This window comes from Schistocerca gregaria, chromosome 2, assembly GCF_023897955.1.
Source record: "Schistocerca gregaria isolate iqSchGreg1 chromosome 2, iqSchGreg1.2, whole genome shotgun sequence".
NCBI lineage: Eukaryota > Metazoa > Arthropoda > Insecta > Orthoptera > Acrididae > Schistocerca > Schistocerca gregaria.
The window spans coordinates 123,815,724-123,834,056 of record NC_064921.1 but is presented as its reverse complement, the minus strand read 5'-3'; the positions used below and the strand labels follow the sequence as shown (position 1 = coordinate 123,834,056).

At 42.7% G+C, this 18,333-nt stretch overlaps 1 protein-coding gene across 1 annotated transcript in view; it reads right to left on the bottom strand.

Annotated features, from left to right (window-relative positions):
* Positions 1-1,844: 1,844 nt before the first annotated feature.
* LOC126336492 (carbonic anhydrase 2-like) overlaps positions 1,845-18,333 on the bottom strand; it is a 65,512-nt gene continuing 49,023 nt past the window's right edge. Inside the window, exons 7-8 of the mRNA XM_050000236.1 lie at positions 11,676-11,906; positions 1,845-3,364 (exon numbers count right to left, since the gene is read on the bottom strand). Of these exons, the coding sequence (XP_049856193.1) occupies positions 3,125-3,364; positions 11,676-11,906 (471 nt within the window). The 3' untranslated portion in view covers positions 1,845-3,124. The remainder of the gene's footprint in view (positions 3,365-11,675; positions 11,907-18,333) is intronic.

Genomic DNA, 18,333 nt, shown 5'->3' with positions numbered 1-18,333 from the left:
TTTGTATTTCTGTACTGTGATGTTTGTTTGCAATGACATGTTGGACATACAGACAGAGATACAAATGCCTTCCCCCAGAAACGCCTTCTCCCCAGCTGGCTACATTTATCAATGAATATTTTTTGAGAGGAACAGTTTTTAGATTGTGTGTGTATCTTAGAAATGATCACTGTTTTGTGATAATGTCTAGTATGGAACAGCATTAATGGCTTACTGAAGTGTGAAAAGTTAAAGTATACAGCAACTTCCGTGAATAATTGTACCATTTAAAAGTGTTAGTTACATTTAATTATAGGTGAGCACATTAGACGTACAAGCTGGTTCCAAATTTCATTAATTTCTACACTAACTGTACGGCAAATGCAAAGAATTAGGTCGCAGTATTACAGTAATACCACAAATGATTCACCCAAAATAGTTACAATCTTTGGAATAGTGTGTCTTCAGTTCCAATATCATAGGCTTTCCTGTCTGGCTCTGTACACGATTCATGTGTTAACTGCTTAATAGTAATGAGAAGGAGGAAGAAAGTTAAATTTTAAAGAGCCGTTATTTGAGTGTAACATGTGGGAGCGCTCAACATCACGCAGAAATACACTGGAGAGACAAAGGAATTGGTATATGTATGCGTATTCAAATACAGAGAGATGTAAGCAGGCAGAAAACGCCTATATAAGACATCAAGTGTCTAGTGCAGTTGTTAGATCGGTTACTGCTTCTACAATGGCAGATTATTAAGATTTAAGTGGGTTTGCATGTGGTGTACCGTGAATATCAGGAATACGGTAAAACATCAAATCCCCGACATCGCTCCAGCCGCAAAAAGATCCGGCAAGAACGGCACCATCCATGATTGAAGAGAACCGTTCTACGTGACAGAAGTACAACCCTTCCGAAAATTGCTGCAGAATTCAATATTGGGCCATCAGCAAGTAGCGTGAGAACCATTCGATGAAATATTATCGATATGGGCTTTCAGAGCCGAAGGCTCACTCGTGTACCCTTAACGAATGCACAACACAAAGCTTTACGGCTCGCATGGGCCCGTCAACACCGACATTAGACTGTTGATGTTACATCTTTCCTGGTCGGACGAGTCTCGTTTCAAATTGTATGGGTATGGAGAGAACCTCATGAATCCATGGACCCTGCTTTTCAGCAGAGGTGTGTGCAGTTGGAGTGATAGGGAACCCCTGATATAACTGAGAAGTGACGCGTACGTAAGCATCGTGTCTGATCACCTGCATCCATTCATGTCCATTGTGCATTCCAACGGACTTGGGCAATTCCAGCAGGACAATGAGACACCCCACTCGTTCAGAATTGCTACAGAGTGGCTCCGCGAACATTCTTCTGAGTTTTAACACTTCCGCTTTCCACCAAAGTCCCCAGACTTGAACATTATTGAGCGTATCTAAGATGCCTTGCAACGTGCTGGTCAGAAGAGATATCCCCGCGCTCTACTCTTACGGATTTAGGGACAGCCGCAGGATTCATGGTGTCTCTTTCCTCCAGCAATACTTCGGACATTCGTGGAGTCCATGTCACGTCGTGTTGCGGCACTTCTTCATGCTCGCGGGGGCCCTACACTGTATTAATCAGGTGTACCAATTTCTTTGGCTCTTCAGTGAATAAACTACGTTACTACTTGTTATTAGCACATTTCTGAGGCTCGTAAATCTGTCTCTCTTAGCTTGCTTCCGCCCTTTAGTTACTTGTAATTGTATGCTGTCGATGAATTGTCAAAAATTTTCCACTGAGTTTCACATGTAAAGTAGTGATATTAGTTGAGAAAGCCTCAAAGAAGGAAAAGGATTGAGGTAAGCTTTGTGAAAAATGACAACTTTTGAATGCGAAAGTTCTTTATTGTACACGTGCAGATATACGAAGGTAGTGTGGTACGGAAGTCATCAGAAAGTTTCACCAAATATTCTGCGGAAATTACAAAAATGAGCATTCTAATACATTGCCACAGGCACTTGCAATAAATGTGACGCTTCACAAAGCTCCAAAATAATTAAGCATCCGTAATGCAGCATCCTTCTGCAGCAGGTGTTTATGAGTGAACCAGTGAAAAATATTTTTGTTTTGCCAGTGGTAACTGTATTCTAGTTTAGCGTAAAAAAGGAGGAAGTCTAGTTACGTGATAACAGCTTCTGCTAGTGCTGTGGAATCTGGTGGACAGAAAAAATATAAAATTAATTGCCTTGTGTGCTCCTCAGATTTATACAATCTATATTTCCGAATGTCTTAAGGTACCTTTACACTATACGAAATTGCTCGCGAAATAAACGTGCGAGGGTATTTCGAGAGACAGCTGTTTAACCGTTCTCATTTACGGATGGCGAAACGATATGCGTAACAGGCACACAAACGGTGAAACTTTCATTTGGACGATACAGCCATTTCAACTTGGTCTTTTGTAATCCCAGAAGATACAACCCCATGCGCCCTCACAGATTCAGCATTTGCTTTACTTATTTATTTTTCAGTTTTAGATTTCAGTGTTGTTACAGTGCAAATGGCATAGATACTTAAGCGCCCAAAACGGAAAGAACAAAAGACGTAACACTGGATGCTGAAGAATCATCATTCCATCCTCGGATCGTCCCTTCTTGCCCGGTTGTGTTCTGTTCTTTCTTAGCTGCCCAACATATGCGAGTCGGTTTTATGGTCTTGGATGGCGTGGAGGGTTTCCCCGAGGTGTGTCTCGCTCGCAACAAGTAATGGCGTTAATACTATGCATAACGAGAGAAGCAAGCCATTCTGATACGGACCCATCGACCGAATGGTGTTTGTATGGCCGAGAAGTAGGCTCTCGTAACACAGTGGGGACGATTTTAATGCTGCACGAAATTTGCCTCTCTGAACTGTTCGCGAGGCTGTTTCGCTGAATGAAAACGCACCTTTAAGTATTTCGTACTTCGTTATCTTAGAGTTAATTGTTTTCAGTAGATTCGATTTTGTACTTGTAGTGTATTATTTGGTGGAACTTTGTTTAAGTTTGCCTGTAGATACAGGGTATTATTGTAAGTGTAGGTATAGGGGTGTAGTTAGTACGGCCCTGCTGGTACTGCTGAGGCTCCTGGCGCAGCTGCGTGCAGCAGGCGGGCGACTAGCTCTGTCAGTGACGGGCTGCGCCGTGATGTTTGGAGGCGCCGTGCTTGCTATGGCGACCAGACTTTGTTGCCTGGTGACGCGTGCCGGGGCGACGCCGCTCTGACTTGCTGCGCGTCTCGCACTCTCCGAGGCACGAGGAACTTTTGTTGCTCCGGATCACCTTGCGACCGTTGAGCGGTTGCGTGGTGCGGAAGTTGTTCACCAAGCGACCGTTCGTCGACTTGAGAGTCCGGAACTCCTTCAACTGTGGACACGTAAGACAACGGTTCTCACCACATTCACTATTGAACACGAAGTGCCCGAATTACACTGCTGGTCCTTAAATTTAACACCAGGGAAGTACTAAACGAAATTTTACGTATTGTGTGTCTGGTTCGAAGAATGCATGATTTAACCAAGTTTGCACACCCTTGGTTCATTGGACCCAGAGACAGCTTTAACTTTCAACTGCTGTAAGAAAGACATAAAACTGAGCCGCCACTCAGGTATGTTCTCATCCAACATTCAGTAACACGAGACACTATTAGAAATTAGTTTTAATATTTCTAAGTGTTACTTTTATACTCATGTGACAAAAGTCATGGGATAGCGATATGCACATATACAGATGACGGTAGAGTCACGTACGCAAGGTATAAAAGAGCAATGCACCAGCGGAATAGTCATTTGTCACGAGCGGTTCTAGGCGTTTCAGTCCGGAACCGCGGAACTGCTACAGTCACAGGTTCGAATCCTGCCTCGGGCATGGATGTGTGTGATGTCCTTAGGTTAGTTAGGTTGAAGTAGTTCTAAGTTCTAGAGGACTGATGACCTCAGATTTTAAGCCCCATAGTGTTCAGAGCCATTTGAAGAGTCATTTGTACTCAGGTGATCCAAGTGAAAGGGTTTCCGACGTGATATCGGGCCGCACGGTGGGAACTGACAGACCTTCAACGCGGAATGGTAGTTGGAGCTAGACGCATGGGACAGTCCACTTCGGGAATTTTTAAGGATTCTAATATTCCTGTATCCACACTGTCAACAGGATCCCGGGAATGCCATTTTTTAGGCATTACCTCTCATCGCCGACAACGCAGTGGCCGACGGCTTTCCTATAACGATCAAGAGCAGCGGCGTTTGCGTAGGATTGCTAGTGCTTACAGACAAGCAACACTGCGTAAAATAACTACAGGAATCAAAAAATGGTTCAAATGGCTCTGAGTACTATGGGACGTAACTTCTGAGGTCATCATTCCTCTAGAATTTAGAACTACTTAAACCTAACTAACCTAAGGACATCACAAACATCCATGCCCGAGGCAGGATTGGAACCTGCGACCGTTGCGGTGTCGCAGATCCAGACTGTAACGCCTAGAGTCGCTCGGTCACTTCGGGCGGCACAGGGATCAATGGGGGACATACTACGAACCTATTCGTTAGGACAGTGCTATGAAATTTGGTGGTAATCGGCTGTCGCAGCAGACGACTGACGCGTGTGCCTTTGCTAACAGGACGACGTCGGCTGCAGCGGCTGTCCTGGGCTCGTGACCCTATCAGCTAGACCACCTAGAAACGAAGAGGAATTAATGGATCGCACCCAACATGCCGTCAATCGCATCAGGGCAATGCCAGGAATCTCTGAAAGATTTCGGCAAAGCACCGTTTGACGTTACCAAGCTTTTGTCTCGTCAGAGAGTCGCCAGTTCGAGCACCTGCTTTAAGTAAACAATGTCCTAGCTTCAGAAAATGCCCTTTTCAGGGCCGACACAATTTGTAAAAGACGTTCTGTGTGCGAAGAGGAGTTGACGGGTTTGTTACCAGCACGTCTTATCATGAAACTACAATGATTGTGTGGGCACCCGATCGGATTCGCCCCCAGAGTGGGAGACTGGCGCGCTACCACCGAGCGTGCGGGCCGCCTTGGATACATCGTGATCTCCAGCAGGCAGAGCATTAGCGACCATGCGTTGTCCAGAGCATCCGGAAACAGGACAATCCCGCGGCCAATCTTAGCACGTGGCGCCAAGTTTCCGTAGTTCAAAAATTGTACGTTGTAGACATACACAACATTAGTAATTTTGGTTCCTACTGGCATCCGCTATCCAGGGTTAAAATTTCGTGACAGTTTGTTTCCACCCTATAGAGACAGAATGGCTATATTTATGCTGGAGACTTGTTGAGTCCATGCCACGTCGAGATGCGACCTTGGCTTTGCCAAAGGAGATCTGACACGATATTAGCAGGTATGCCATGACCTTTGTCACCTCAGTGTATTTTCTGAGCTCACATAACGGACTTTTACATAACCTGTGTCAGATGGACCCACTGGTACACGTGGTGCTGTCTTTAAATCAGATTGGGCTCTAATCAATCACATTTAGTTGGAATTCAGAGAATATTTTATTCGAACACATACTCATTTTTGTAACTGCAGAAAAAAGATTGTTATAACTTGGAGCTTAATTAACTGTCAGACAGCTTGCTACTCTGTTGTGTAAGAGAGCAAAAATATTGAGCTAGGTGGTTTCCAGTGTGTGAAGCAGTATAGAAATGTTGTACGTGTTTGACATTCGATACTCATTCATTTGTAACACGAAACAATAACATGAGCAGCAGTTGTATTCCTACAGTCCGTAGGAGAAGAGGCATTACTTTTTCATATTATTCTTATTCAGATAGAATGTCTGAATCTACATCTAAAAAACCAGGCAGGAGAGAAGACAGCATATGTTTTTGAAGCCCAAATTTTAAGTCAATTGTTACTCAGTGGAGAGCTAAGGATGACGATTTCCTTCCAGATGTAAGTACTACTTTGGATGATATCGGTGAAGTTTTTGTAAGGTAGCAGCATGCAACTCTTTGGATGAAGAGCAAAATAGTGATGGTGGTGGAGTGATTGAGGTGGTGATGAACATAATAGTGCCTTTAGACAAATAATCGGAGAAACTACCAACATACTTGTTGTTCCAAATGGTTTTCTATGGAGTAAAAGCCCTGTAGTGCAACAGAAAATGTCTACACGCAGTCTAGTGAAATTTATACCAGGACCAACGAAGGGAATAATCGCTCACACACTCAAAGATATTTAGGATCCTTTAGGCACTGTGGATGAAATTGTGAGCTGCACAAACATAGAAGCAAGAAGAGTGTGTGTACCAAGAATGATAAACTGGTATGACGTAACTAGAGAAGAGGTGTAAGCCTTCTGGGGAATTTTGTTTCATAGTCGAGAAGGTAAGGCCTGACATTTTACAATCAGGGATTTTTTTTGAGAAAGTTTTCCAATTCATCATCTAGGACTACCATGTCCATGAGTCTGTTAGAGGCAATAAGAAAATTTATTAGTTTTCGTAGGTACAAGAGATGCTATGTTACAAACCGATAAGCTTGCTGCTATATTGTATGAAAGGGAAATATTTTTGGGACAGTGCAGGAAAGAAATGAGACTTAAAATTAATTTTACAGTCGGAAAGCAACTAGTTCCATTTACGAGCTGTTGTGGATTTGTTCAATATAATATGTCAGATGAGACCACAACAACAATGCATTGGAGCTGCAAAGAAGTCATACATGGAATGAAAATATTCTGGATGTGCGACGCTGAAACTAGTTATACCATTAATGGGATTGTATATGAAGGAGGACAACCAGACGAGCCATCTCTGAAAAATTTAGGCCTTACCACAGTGAAGAACCTTCGAAGCAATATTGCTGGTGCAGCCGCAAATGTTACTGTAGATAGAAAAATTCCAAAAGAGATGACGCCAAATAGTCTAAATTAAAGTCTATTTGCATTCACAATATCAGATATCTAAGTGCACAGAGAATAACAGGGTACGAGCGTTACTAGATGTATATGTAACATTACACGTCAGAATACCAGACACGTAAATTTGTTCTAATAGAACGTTGTTCTTTGAAATTTTCAGGATTTAATACGACAGCTGTGTTCTTCCCATGCCACTCTTAAAACATTTTCTCCCTGGCCCCTCTTTCCTCTTCTTTCCCCTCCCTTCCCCCCACCATTCATCTGGAGCTGTCAGCAATATATATATATAGTTGGAACATGAAATTTCGTGCATTGGAAGAGTAGGTGTACGGACTGGGCAATGTCTTGAAAGGATATAAGATGAACATCAACAAAAGCAAAGTGAGGATAATGGAATGTAGTCGAATTAAACCAGGTGATGCTGAGGGAATTAAATTAGGAAATGAGTTTTGCTATTTGGGAAGCAAAATAACTCATGATGGTCGAAGTAGAGAGGCTGTAAAATGTAGATGGCAATGGCAAGAAAGGCGTTCCTGAGCAAGAGAGATTTGTTAACATCGACTATAGATTTAAGTGTGACAATAAGAGAATAGAAGCTTTTGAGATGTGGTGCTGGAGAAGAATGTTGAAGATTAGATGGGTAGATCATGTAACTAAGGTGATAAAATTTTCTCGGGCTTCCAGCGGCGTCCAGTGGTTTAAAATACACGAGCTTTCGGTCGAGTTCTCCTCAGCCATTGTCAGCGGTGAGGAGAATTCGGCTGCATGCCAGAGAAATTTTATCATTATCGCCACGGAACTATGCATTGGTACGATGAGAAGGTACTGTACAGAGTTGGGGAGAAGAGAAATTTGTGGTACAACCTGAGTATGTAACAGCAACGACGCTGTACTATTGTACATATAAGTAATTTTTTCCTTCTGATTTTGCGATAAATTTGTGTAATTGATGTTCTGATTTCATTTCTTTTTTGTTTCATGTCATTATGTTAAGAAAACTGCAAATAAGTTTCGATGTGAATATTAATGTTTATGTCAAATGTCAAGCAATATTGTAATAGAATTGAAATGTAACAAATGTTGAAACTGTTGTAAGATGTTTAAAATTGTAACTGTGCGTCTGGTCCATACGCAGGCAATGTGTTAGGATATGTAGAATGCAAAACCTCGGGTGAATACCCGGTCTGTCAGAGAGCGGTAAAAGGTGGATGGCAGGCGAACGCGGGAAAATGCGTGCGGGCACTGCACGGCACAACGGGCTCAGCAGTTGTAGTTGGCGTCTGGCACTGGTCTGAGCAACACCTTCTGGAGCGAGGAGGCTCTCCTGGAAGACGTAGCTTCACTGAGCCTCGGATATGCCGTTCCAACGCCCACACAGTATGGCAAAATTCCGTAGGCACTAAATGGAAAAGTATTGCGACGCTAAGAAGAATTAAAGTGCCGATACGTCAAGAGCCATAGCTGTGGTTGTATGTGTGCTCTGTGCCTCGTCATCTCGCCACCCGCCAACTGCCGCATCGATATTAGCAGGTTGAAACTTTTAGTACTGTATTCGAATGGATCAGAGAATGAACTGTACAATAATAACCTAAAGTTTACCAGAATTTTCTCATCATTTAATTATCCTCACAACTAACCTAGACAGGGTCCTTTCTAAATGTTGTGCAATCCGAGTGTTCCAGACTGAAAATTAAAATTTGTGTTAATAATAATTATTTGCAGAACTAGCTATGTTAGAATGGTGTTTAAAGAGATTTTTTGTTTGTGAGCCAGTAAATGAATAACAAAGGTCTAACGAAGGTGAAAAATAACTTTAATATTGATATAGTAATTAAGTTTAGTAATGAAGCAAAAGTCAAAGTCAATATAAAAGTCAAAATTTATCAGTGTTTTACCTTTACCAAAATTGACATTTTGTGTGTGGCTCGAAAGTGCCATTTCTAGGGTAACCTATGCCCGATTTTAATCAGATTAACAGACAGTATAAAGTTTTGTAGTATACATTATAGTGTAGTGTTATGTATTCATGGTTTAATCCATATCAGTGCAGAACGTAAAACTATCAGTTCAATAGATTTTCTGGTTCTAAAATTCTACTATATTATGCAGTGTTACTACTTGTTGTTTTGCATGAATATCTACCAACTTGTACAGGGAAGAAACTCAGTTAATGCCTAATTAGGCTGGTGACCGTATTATTATCAAATTGGTAGCATCTTCAGGGTTGCTTTTGACCCATCCTGATGTGTGATTGCATTTCGAACTTATTGTTATTTCAGAGTGGGTGTAAGTCTGATTTGCCACCATTCAGGTACACGCGGTCGATATCTATACGAAAATCCTTTCTCATAAGGTGAACCCCGCTCACTTACCATAGCACAGGTTTGAACAAGTACTGTGTCACGGAGGTTACAAGTAGAAGGGATCAATTGATAGTACACATTCTGAGGCATCAAGGGATCACCAATTTAGTACTGGACGGAAGCGTGGGCAATGAAAACCCTAGAGGGAGACCAAGAGATGAATACAGTGAGCAGGTTTAGAACGATGTAGGTTGCAGTAGTTACTCGTAGATGAAGAGGCCTGCACAGGACAGAGTAGCATGGCGAGTTGCATCAAGCCGGTCTTTGGACTCAAGACTACAACAACAACAATGCATTGGAGCTTCAAAGAAGTCATACAGCTAGTGATAAATGACTAAATCACTGGAATAGCTCACTTGACACGTTTCCAATTTATTCCTACCATCAGATGTCCAAGTGCTCAGAGGGTCAGAGGATACGAGAATTAGTAGTTGTAATTGTACCATGAGGTGACACAGTGCTCAAGTCGGTCAGCTTATGTTCCATATAGAGACCACCAAAGTCTGTCAGCTTATGTTACACATACATAGTAGGTCTCGTATCCTGTGACATTCTGTGTAATTGGATATCTGATGATGGAAATAAATTCGAACAGCCTCAAGTGATCAATTTGAGTAACAAAGTCATATGTCACCGACTGTATGACTTTTTTGAAGCGACCTATTCGGCCTCAATACAGTGCTACATTATAATATAAAAATTGTGTTTTATAGGCCAGGATCTCCTTATCCACCTTCTTCTGAGCTGGGGACAGGCGACCAATCCCACATGAAAGATTTCCGAGACCCTCCCGGTACTTCCTGAAGCGTGCTTGTCTCCCTCCACTGTCCCCGCGATGGAAGGTTCCATGACTTTTTTATGTAAATAACATCGCTTTTACGGCGTTTGGTGTGGGCGGGCTAAACTTTGTTATTTATCCCTTGCCAGAGTGGTGATCGCATGCTCGAATACTTTTGCTCACCGTTGCCAAGCCTGGAAACTGCACGAGTGGAAGTTAGCACCGTATATACAGCGGCCTGATATAACACTGTTTCTTGAAAACTCGATGACAACAGCATGGGTTCATAGCTTAAATGAAGACTCCGCCCTAAAACTTCAATTTTTTCAAAGTAATTTTAATGGCTATTTCACTTCTTTGAAGTGTTTACTCTTACATCCCAAAATTGCTTGGCTTTATTTGAATTGCAAGTAGGTCTGAGAAATATTTGAAATATGAAATGCGCGAAGGGGGCATGGTACATTGGCAGCTGCCAGAGTGGCCAAGGCAGTACCTGTCTATCAGAGACTAGCGTCTGATGCACTACTGGCAAGATGCACTGCTGGCAAGACACAAAATGGAAATGCAAGTTTTTACATTGTCATCTTGGGTCTTGAAACTGTTTCTCAGTTCAATATGAATGTTTGAAAACTGAAGGAAGCACTTTATCATTTCCCACAAGAAGATCTCCTTATCAAAAGATCGACTGATCAAGGAAACCACATTATGCTACCTGTAGAAGAAAGGATACAAGAAAAAGTCTACCTTGGTGCTGAAAAGACAAGAAGCAGCCTTAGGTGAGCAGCAAGGGAAAACGTGTGGTGCTGGTGAATTGTAAAGGGTATGTGTCTTCTACTAGCAATCATGTTTTAATAAAATTTAGAATTCATTGTCCCATAAGTTTGTTTTTCTATGTTCAATGCCAACTTTTTGAACATAAATATTAACCAATCTCAATGATATTTTTGTAGGAAGTTATCTTGACGTATTTGCATACTGCTATGCATTAGTATTAGCGACAGCGTAGTTTGTCAATTTCATTATCACATTAACGTACTGATAATTAAAGAAAATTTAAGTTTGAAATTTAGAAAAAATGCTAAAATTTTTCTCGTAAGATGAATGCATAGAATTGTTCAACAGTGTCTTGTGAATGTACCTAAATAAACTGAAATGTAAAAATTGTAGACTGAATATCAAAATTGGCTCTCGAGCACACCATTAGAAGTCACATTAAAAATTGGGAACTTAGTCCTGGACTTCTAAGCTTGGGAACTGCTTCATCTTTATATGGTACACACGATTTTAAACAGAGGTTCAATTTGGCAAAGTAGGAGGAAAGTTAAATTATTGGGTAGAGTCTCTCCTTAAGATCATGCTTCATGCGTGCCGAGCCAGAGGTGCAGTTTCTGGGATGGAATCGAAATCGGAAGGACCCTCAAAACGAACGTTCAGATCTCTTGTCTGTTCATCCGTATCAATTGGCGCTTCTCGCTTCGCTGGTTTCTGGCACAATGAGACCAGCGACTGCACAAGCATATCACGACATCTCCATTGTGTTAACTACCGTGCAACGTCGCTCTCTGCCGCGTGAAATAATGTCCAGTGTACGGTGAAATCTGATAGCAGCAACAAAAACCTCATTTCAATCAGTAATGCTAGAGCGTTGCGGAATAACCAGTGTTACCTGCGATTCGGAGACGCCATTCAGAGGGGGAAAGACCAACCACATGACGGTCTCTGTGCAGGGCGGCGTGATGAAGCTGCCGTTGTAATAGTAGTAGTCGTCGACGGGGTAGCCGGAGAAGATCTCGTCGTAGGTGAGTTCCTCGTCCGGCTCTGTGCTCTGTCCAGGATTCACAACTTTGGGCAGGGCTCGCACGATTGGAGCCAGCGACGGGTTGTCTTCATCTTGTAGCTGCAACAACGTAGCACACAATACTATATGTACAGGGAATACTGATTTTCCTGTTCTTGCTCGTGTAACAACGTGATACATAAGTTACGTACACAAATCTCTGGAGATATTGATTTTCGTCTTCCCAACAAAATGGCACAAGAATAAAGCACAATATTCTTCTTTAACACGGTCATGGCGTCCGTAATTGCTGTGTTACTACTATAGGTATTTCGAATCCGTCTTTGCAGTTACTAAAAATGCGTATACATGCTACGAAAAAGAAAAAAAACCGTACCACGAAGGAATCATCCGAATGGGACCAAACTTGGTAAATGTGTTGTACTTGTAAAGACAAACAAATTATTACAGTTTCAGAAAAATTCGATGATTTATTCAGGAGAAAGAGCTTCGCAAACTGAGAAAGTCGATAACGCGTTAGTCTATCTCTGACTCATATGCAAGCAATTATTAGACTTGGTATTGATTTACAGAGTGGCTGGATTTCCTCCTGAGGGATACCGCTCCAAATTCTGTTCTATTGGCATGTCAAATTGTCAAAAACCCTAGATGGCTGGACGCACCTACCCATAACGTTCTGAACTGGGGAGAGATACGATGACTTTAGTACACAAGGTTTAGAAACACGAACGCAAGCCGTAGAATGCTCGTGGTGTTCAGGGTTGGGCGGAGTGGGGGGGGGGGGGGGGGGGGGAGGGATGGGGGGCCCGAGAGTGTTATCTTGCTGAAATATGAACCCACTGTAGCTTCCCATGAATGGCAACAAAACGAGGCATAGAATGTTGTTGACGAACCTCTGTGCTGCAAGGGCGCCGCGGTTGACAACCAGAGGTGTCCTGATAAGAAAAGAAGAGGCACCCCACACCAACCTTCCTGGTTGTCGGACCATATGGCGGGTGATAATCAGAATGGCTTCCTACGGCAGTCCGAGGTGTCTCCAGACATCTTCGACATGGAATCTCATTGACCGGAGCAGAAGTGTCTTCGGTCATGAGTCTCACTCCGAACTGAGCACAGATGACCAGCGAAGGCGTACCTTGGACGGCCTGGACAGCGGCGGGATAACAATTCGACGCCACCCACCATCCGTAATGATCTGGGGTCCCATTCCATGTCTGGTTGTAGCCAAGAGACTCTTCCATCACGGCGGTAATTCGACTATTTTATACAGCCCGTTTTATTGCCCTTCATGGCAAGACACCATGGGGTTACATTTCAGCAAGACAACCCCCGCCCTCACACGGCAAGTATTTCTGCTGCTTGTCTTTGCGCTTGCCTTACTGTACGTTGCCCAGCAAGTTCGCCGGATCTCTCTGCAATTGAGAAGGTTTGGAGTATTATGGTCAGGGCCCTCCAATCAGCTCAAGATTTTTCAATTCCACAAGCTAACTGGGAAGAATTTGGTGCAATATTTCTCGGGAGGACATCGAGCAACTTCGTCAATCAATACCAAGCCGAATAATTGTTTTCATTAGGGCTAGAAGTTGACCAACACGTTACTGACTTTGCTCAGTTTGTTAAGCTCTTTCTCTTTAATAAATCACCCTATTTTGTCAGTATTTTATCCAGCCAAAAGCTGTTTCTAAATGTACGAAAAGTTGCTTGTTGTATTTATATATGCCAGCTTTCATAAGTCAGTTTACTTCGTATCGATTATCAGCTAGCAACCTTTACTTAAGCCGCCAGCACACGATAGCGGAGAAACGAGGAAACTCTTCCCGAATTGAAGACCGCAATTTGCAGAGACGAATATGAGTACTGGGGCATTATTTAAAGGGTATGTCAGACAACGAAAGTAAAAGCACTAAACAAAATGAAAGGCTGTTTACTTAATAATCCACGCTGAGTCTGTATTAAATGAATGAAAATTGCCAGTTTTCTGTATTATATCTCCATCGAAATACGGGAAGTAGATCGTATATACTGAAGAATGTAGCGCTCATTTTTACAAATAGGCGCGAAAATCTATCAAATTACCGATTCAGGATAGTTGCATGAAACTTCCGAAGTCTCAGACAGATTATTGTATCAGTCATTAAGTTTTTCAGTTTCGGTTCTTTCATATTTCGTGGCACTCACAACATGTCTGTCTTTTGAGCTTATTTTTTCAGTCTTTATTTTTGTATGACATAATTTTATCTACCTTCCTTTCCACAATTTTATGGTATCTTCCTTCTAATTACTTGTACCTCAATGATTGAAATCCCCAACAAGACCTGAGCTAGCGCCTTCATTTTCGCACTTTTTCCTAACAATAGGCTCCCAGAGTGGTTATGAACGTCAAGTGCAGGGAGCACCGCCCTGCAAATGGAGCCTTCGGTATGGGAGAGCTACACTAGCGCCACTGAGCTGTGTAGTTACTTTTAGTACGTCTGTACATTTTTGCCCTTAACTCTGAGCCCACTGATCGACTTCTGCTACATTAATATATCTGCTGCCTCAGCCAAGATGGTATGCAGGCGGGCAGAACAAAGCTATCGCTTCTCTGTTCGTATCCGTAGGAGAGAACAACTTTACGACGTTATGGTGTGTCATCGTGTGCTATTGAAAGTGGTTGCATTTATACGTGCTGAGGAATATATATATATATATATATATATATATATATATATATATATATATATATATGAGAGAGAGAGAGAGAGAGAGAGAGAGCTACATGTATGTGCAAGCAGCAATGGTTAGTATGTGTCAGATATTTTATTGAAATAAATCTCCACTAACGCAACGCTTCTGGATAAAAAGTAACACTTTTGCTTAACCGGATGCGGGGAGAGCCACGCGGCTTCTAAAGATTTGCCAAGATCAGTTACTGAATTTGTGGCACAGTGGCTCTTGCGAGTGCGATTGAGTGCGGCATTTCCGTTCTGTTTCTGAACTGCAAGTATTTTGGGATCGGGTTTAGTAAGTCTTGTTTTCATTCGCCAAACATTCTGCATCATATATGATTTTCAAATGTATGTTGCACAACTGTTCTTCATTTGGCTGTGGCTGCGGGCAGTATGTGTGTCATTTAAAATTAATCAGTGCTGTCTGTGTAAAACGTCTGAATTTTTAGGCACAATAGTAATTGCAAGGTTAATAAAATGTTATACCTTTATTCCAAATTCATAAGCTCACTTAAATTAAGTAATAGTTATGTGGTGTAATATACGTGTACAACGATAAGGCCTTACAAAAATGCATTATCTGGAAATAACTAAACTGATAGTTGTTCCTTTTCTGAAGAAATATAGTACGACATTAGGCAGTTCCAAACCTAAGATTTGTCCTAAGAGATGTGTTAAAATGGAAAACACACATCTAAAGTATTTGTTTTATCCTGTTGTAGTCTATACTGCAACACCCAGCAGTTATTACGCCCCATACAAGATTTCTCTTTTGAAAATTAGGAATGCCCACATACAGGGTGACATTTGTTGAATTTAATTGAGTAGGCTTCAGCGGCCAGAGTCAGTCGAAATAAAAGTTTTCTGGGTATGGTACCGTGTCATAATGTACGAAACTACTGCTACTGCTGCTGCTGCTGCTGCTGCTGCTGCTGGAGAAAAACCAACGTTTCAGCCACTGTTGCAGCGGCCTTCTTCTGGGTCTAATGTTGAATTCTAGCTATACAGTGTCCTTTATATTTTGTTGTTGCTGTTCACTGCGCATGCCATTACGTCATAATTTTAAAAAGGTCATTAGTTCCATTAGTCACTTAAGGAAGGAGAGGGAACTTTATTTTAATAGGTTATTGCTGTGGAGAGAGAATGTAGCCTCTGTTGTCTAGGGGCTCTTGTGTTATGTGTCGTGATTGGTGGTCACCGTCGAATAGAAGTTTGTTGCTGTTTACCAACTGCTGGACGTCGGCCGCGCGGCGGCAGTTAGTCACCGGTAGTGCTGGTGCCTCGTGTTGGGCTCTGATAACTGGCAGCCAAGATGGGGCAAGCCTGAGTCCATCCTCCCTGCTCATGTTATTAGGGTGTTTAAGTATTTCGATGGCCTCTCTGATTTTCCGTTTCGTCATAACCTGCTGATTGGCCACCACACAGGCTTCGCTGAATTTTATTTCTTTTCCTCAGTCTTGCTGATATTCTGCCACTGCAGAGTTGTTCTGTTGCGCTTGTGTTCCCGAATGCGCGCTGCTTTTGGCCTGCCAGTCTCGCCGATATATGCCTCTCCACATTCGTATTCCACCTTGTAAACGCCTGCAGTGGCTAATGCATCAACCTTGTCCTTAAAGGAGCGTAGCACGTCCTGGATCCTCGACCCCTATGGAAGACAAGCTGCACCTCAAAGCGGCGAAGGTGTTTGCCTACTCGGTCAGTAACATTTTTCACATAAGGTAAGCGCCTTGTTGGCTGCAGTTTTCCTATTTCTTGCTTATCTTTCTTACTTGTGTTCGTCGACAAGGCTGTGTGGATCGACTTATGGCTGTAGCCATTGGCTAGAGAGCTCAGGTGTATTGTTTTGAGCATCACGTAGGCGCTGCGCACGGATTGCCAAAGAACGGATGACAGTTCTTCTGCGCTGGGTGGTGGTAGGATTGGGCGCGCAGACACCTGTATTTATGTGTAGGCTTGCGATATACTCTGCGATATACTTCGTTTTCCTGTATACTTCGACGTCTAATTCGACCGTGAACTGTATCTTCCCGTGCATATTGTTCAAATACTCGTGAAACTTGTGTAGCTCCGTTTCACCGAGAGGCCATATAGCGAACGTGTCGTCCACGTATTTGAACCAGCAACGTGGGCGTAAAGGACCTGAGCCGAGAGCCCTTACTTCAAAGGCTTCCATGAATATGTCGGCTGCCAACGGAGAGACCGAATTGCTACGCCGTCAGTCTGCTCCTAGTATTTTCATTGCCAATTTAAGTACGTTGATGTTAGGGACAACTAAAAAAAAACCTAAAACTGGGAGACTTCTCGATCGCGAAATTCGTATTCTCAGTCTCCCAAATGCGCCAATTCTGTTTACTGGTGAACCCATCCAAATGAAAATGGCCGACATCAACAAGGCGGAAATTGGTAGATGTTCTATTGCGTTGATACGAACTGATTTACACAGAAAAAAAAAAAAAAAAAAAAAAAAAAAAAAAAAAAAAAATAGTTTCAATTTTGGCCAACGAGTGCACATCTAGCTTTGTGAAAGCAAGAAAGACATATGTTTCCACATGTAACGGATTAGGAATTGGACGTGCGCAGAAAAGGTAAAATAAATAAGAAGGACATGATGTTCCAGAGATTTTCACTCTGCAGCGGAGTGTGTGCTGATATGAAACTTCTTGCAGATTAAAACTGTTTGCTGGAACGAGACTCGAACTTGGGACCTTTGCCTTTCGCGGGCAAGTGCTCTACCATGTGAGCTACCCAGGCACGACTCACGGCCCGTCCTCAGAGCTTTACTTCCGCCAGTACCTCGTCTCCTACTTTCCAAACTTCACAGAAGCTTTCCTGCGAAACTTGCAGAACTAGTACCCCTGGAATAAAGGACATTGCGCAGACATGGCTTACACACAGCCTGGGTAATGTTTCCAGAATGAGATGTTCACTCTGCAGTGGAGTGTGCGCTGATATGAAAATTCCTGGCAGATTAAAACTGTGTGCCGGACCGAGACTCGAACTCGGGACCTTCGCCTTTCGCGGGCAAGTGCTCTTCCAAAGGTGCTAGTTCTGCCAGTTTCTCAGGAGAGTTTCTGTGATGTTTGGAAAAATAGGAGACGAGGTACTGGTGGAAGTAAAGCTGTGAGGACGGGGCGTGAGTCGTGCTTGGGTAGCTCATATGGTAGAGCACTTGCCCGCGAACGGCAAAGGTCCCGAGTTCGAGTCTTGGTCTGGCGCACAGTTTTAATCTGCCAAAAAGTTTCAAGGCATGTAGTTGATTCTATTATAAACGGCCGCTTACAGAGATTGTTCATTATGAGCATCGGAGACGCTGCCGAGATGGATGATCTGTGAAACTGATCAACAGTTGCTCGCAGCACTTTCGGTGGAATATGAGCAACGTTTTCCTACATACTAGCCTATAGATAACGTAGAAACCGAAAGTGTCGCTGGTAAAAGCGTTCGTTTACGTATTCCCAGTGACAAATGTCACGTAGATTCATATCAAGTCTTGTTGCAGGTCATGTATGTCGAAAAAATTTGGAGATTACAAGTTCGTGGAAGGCTGCATTAAGTAGAACTTTTAATGGACAAGGTTTTGCCCTATCTTGCTCGAAAACAGTGGTTCCCACACACTTGCGCTTTTCCAGAGAACGAATCACGTGTTGTATAAAGAAGTGTCGAGAATGTGCAGACGTCTCTTCAAAGACGAACGGACGGAGTATAAACGTGCTTGTGAACCCACCCCGCATAGTCACATATGGCAAGACCTATGACTCTTCTTGCACAGCACATGGTTTAACGGTGCCCAAAATTCTGTTGTACTGTGTACTCACTGC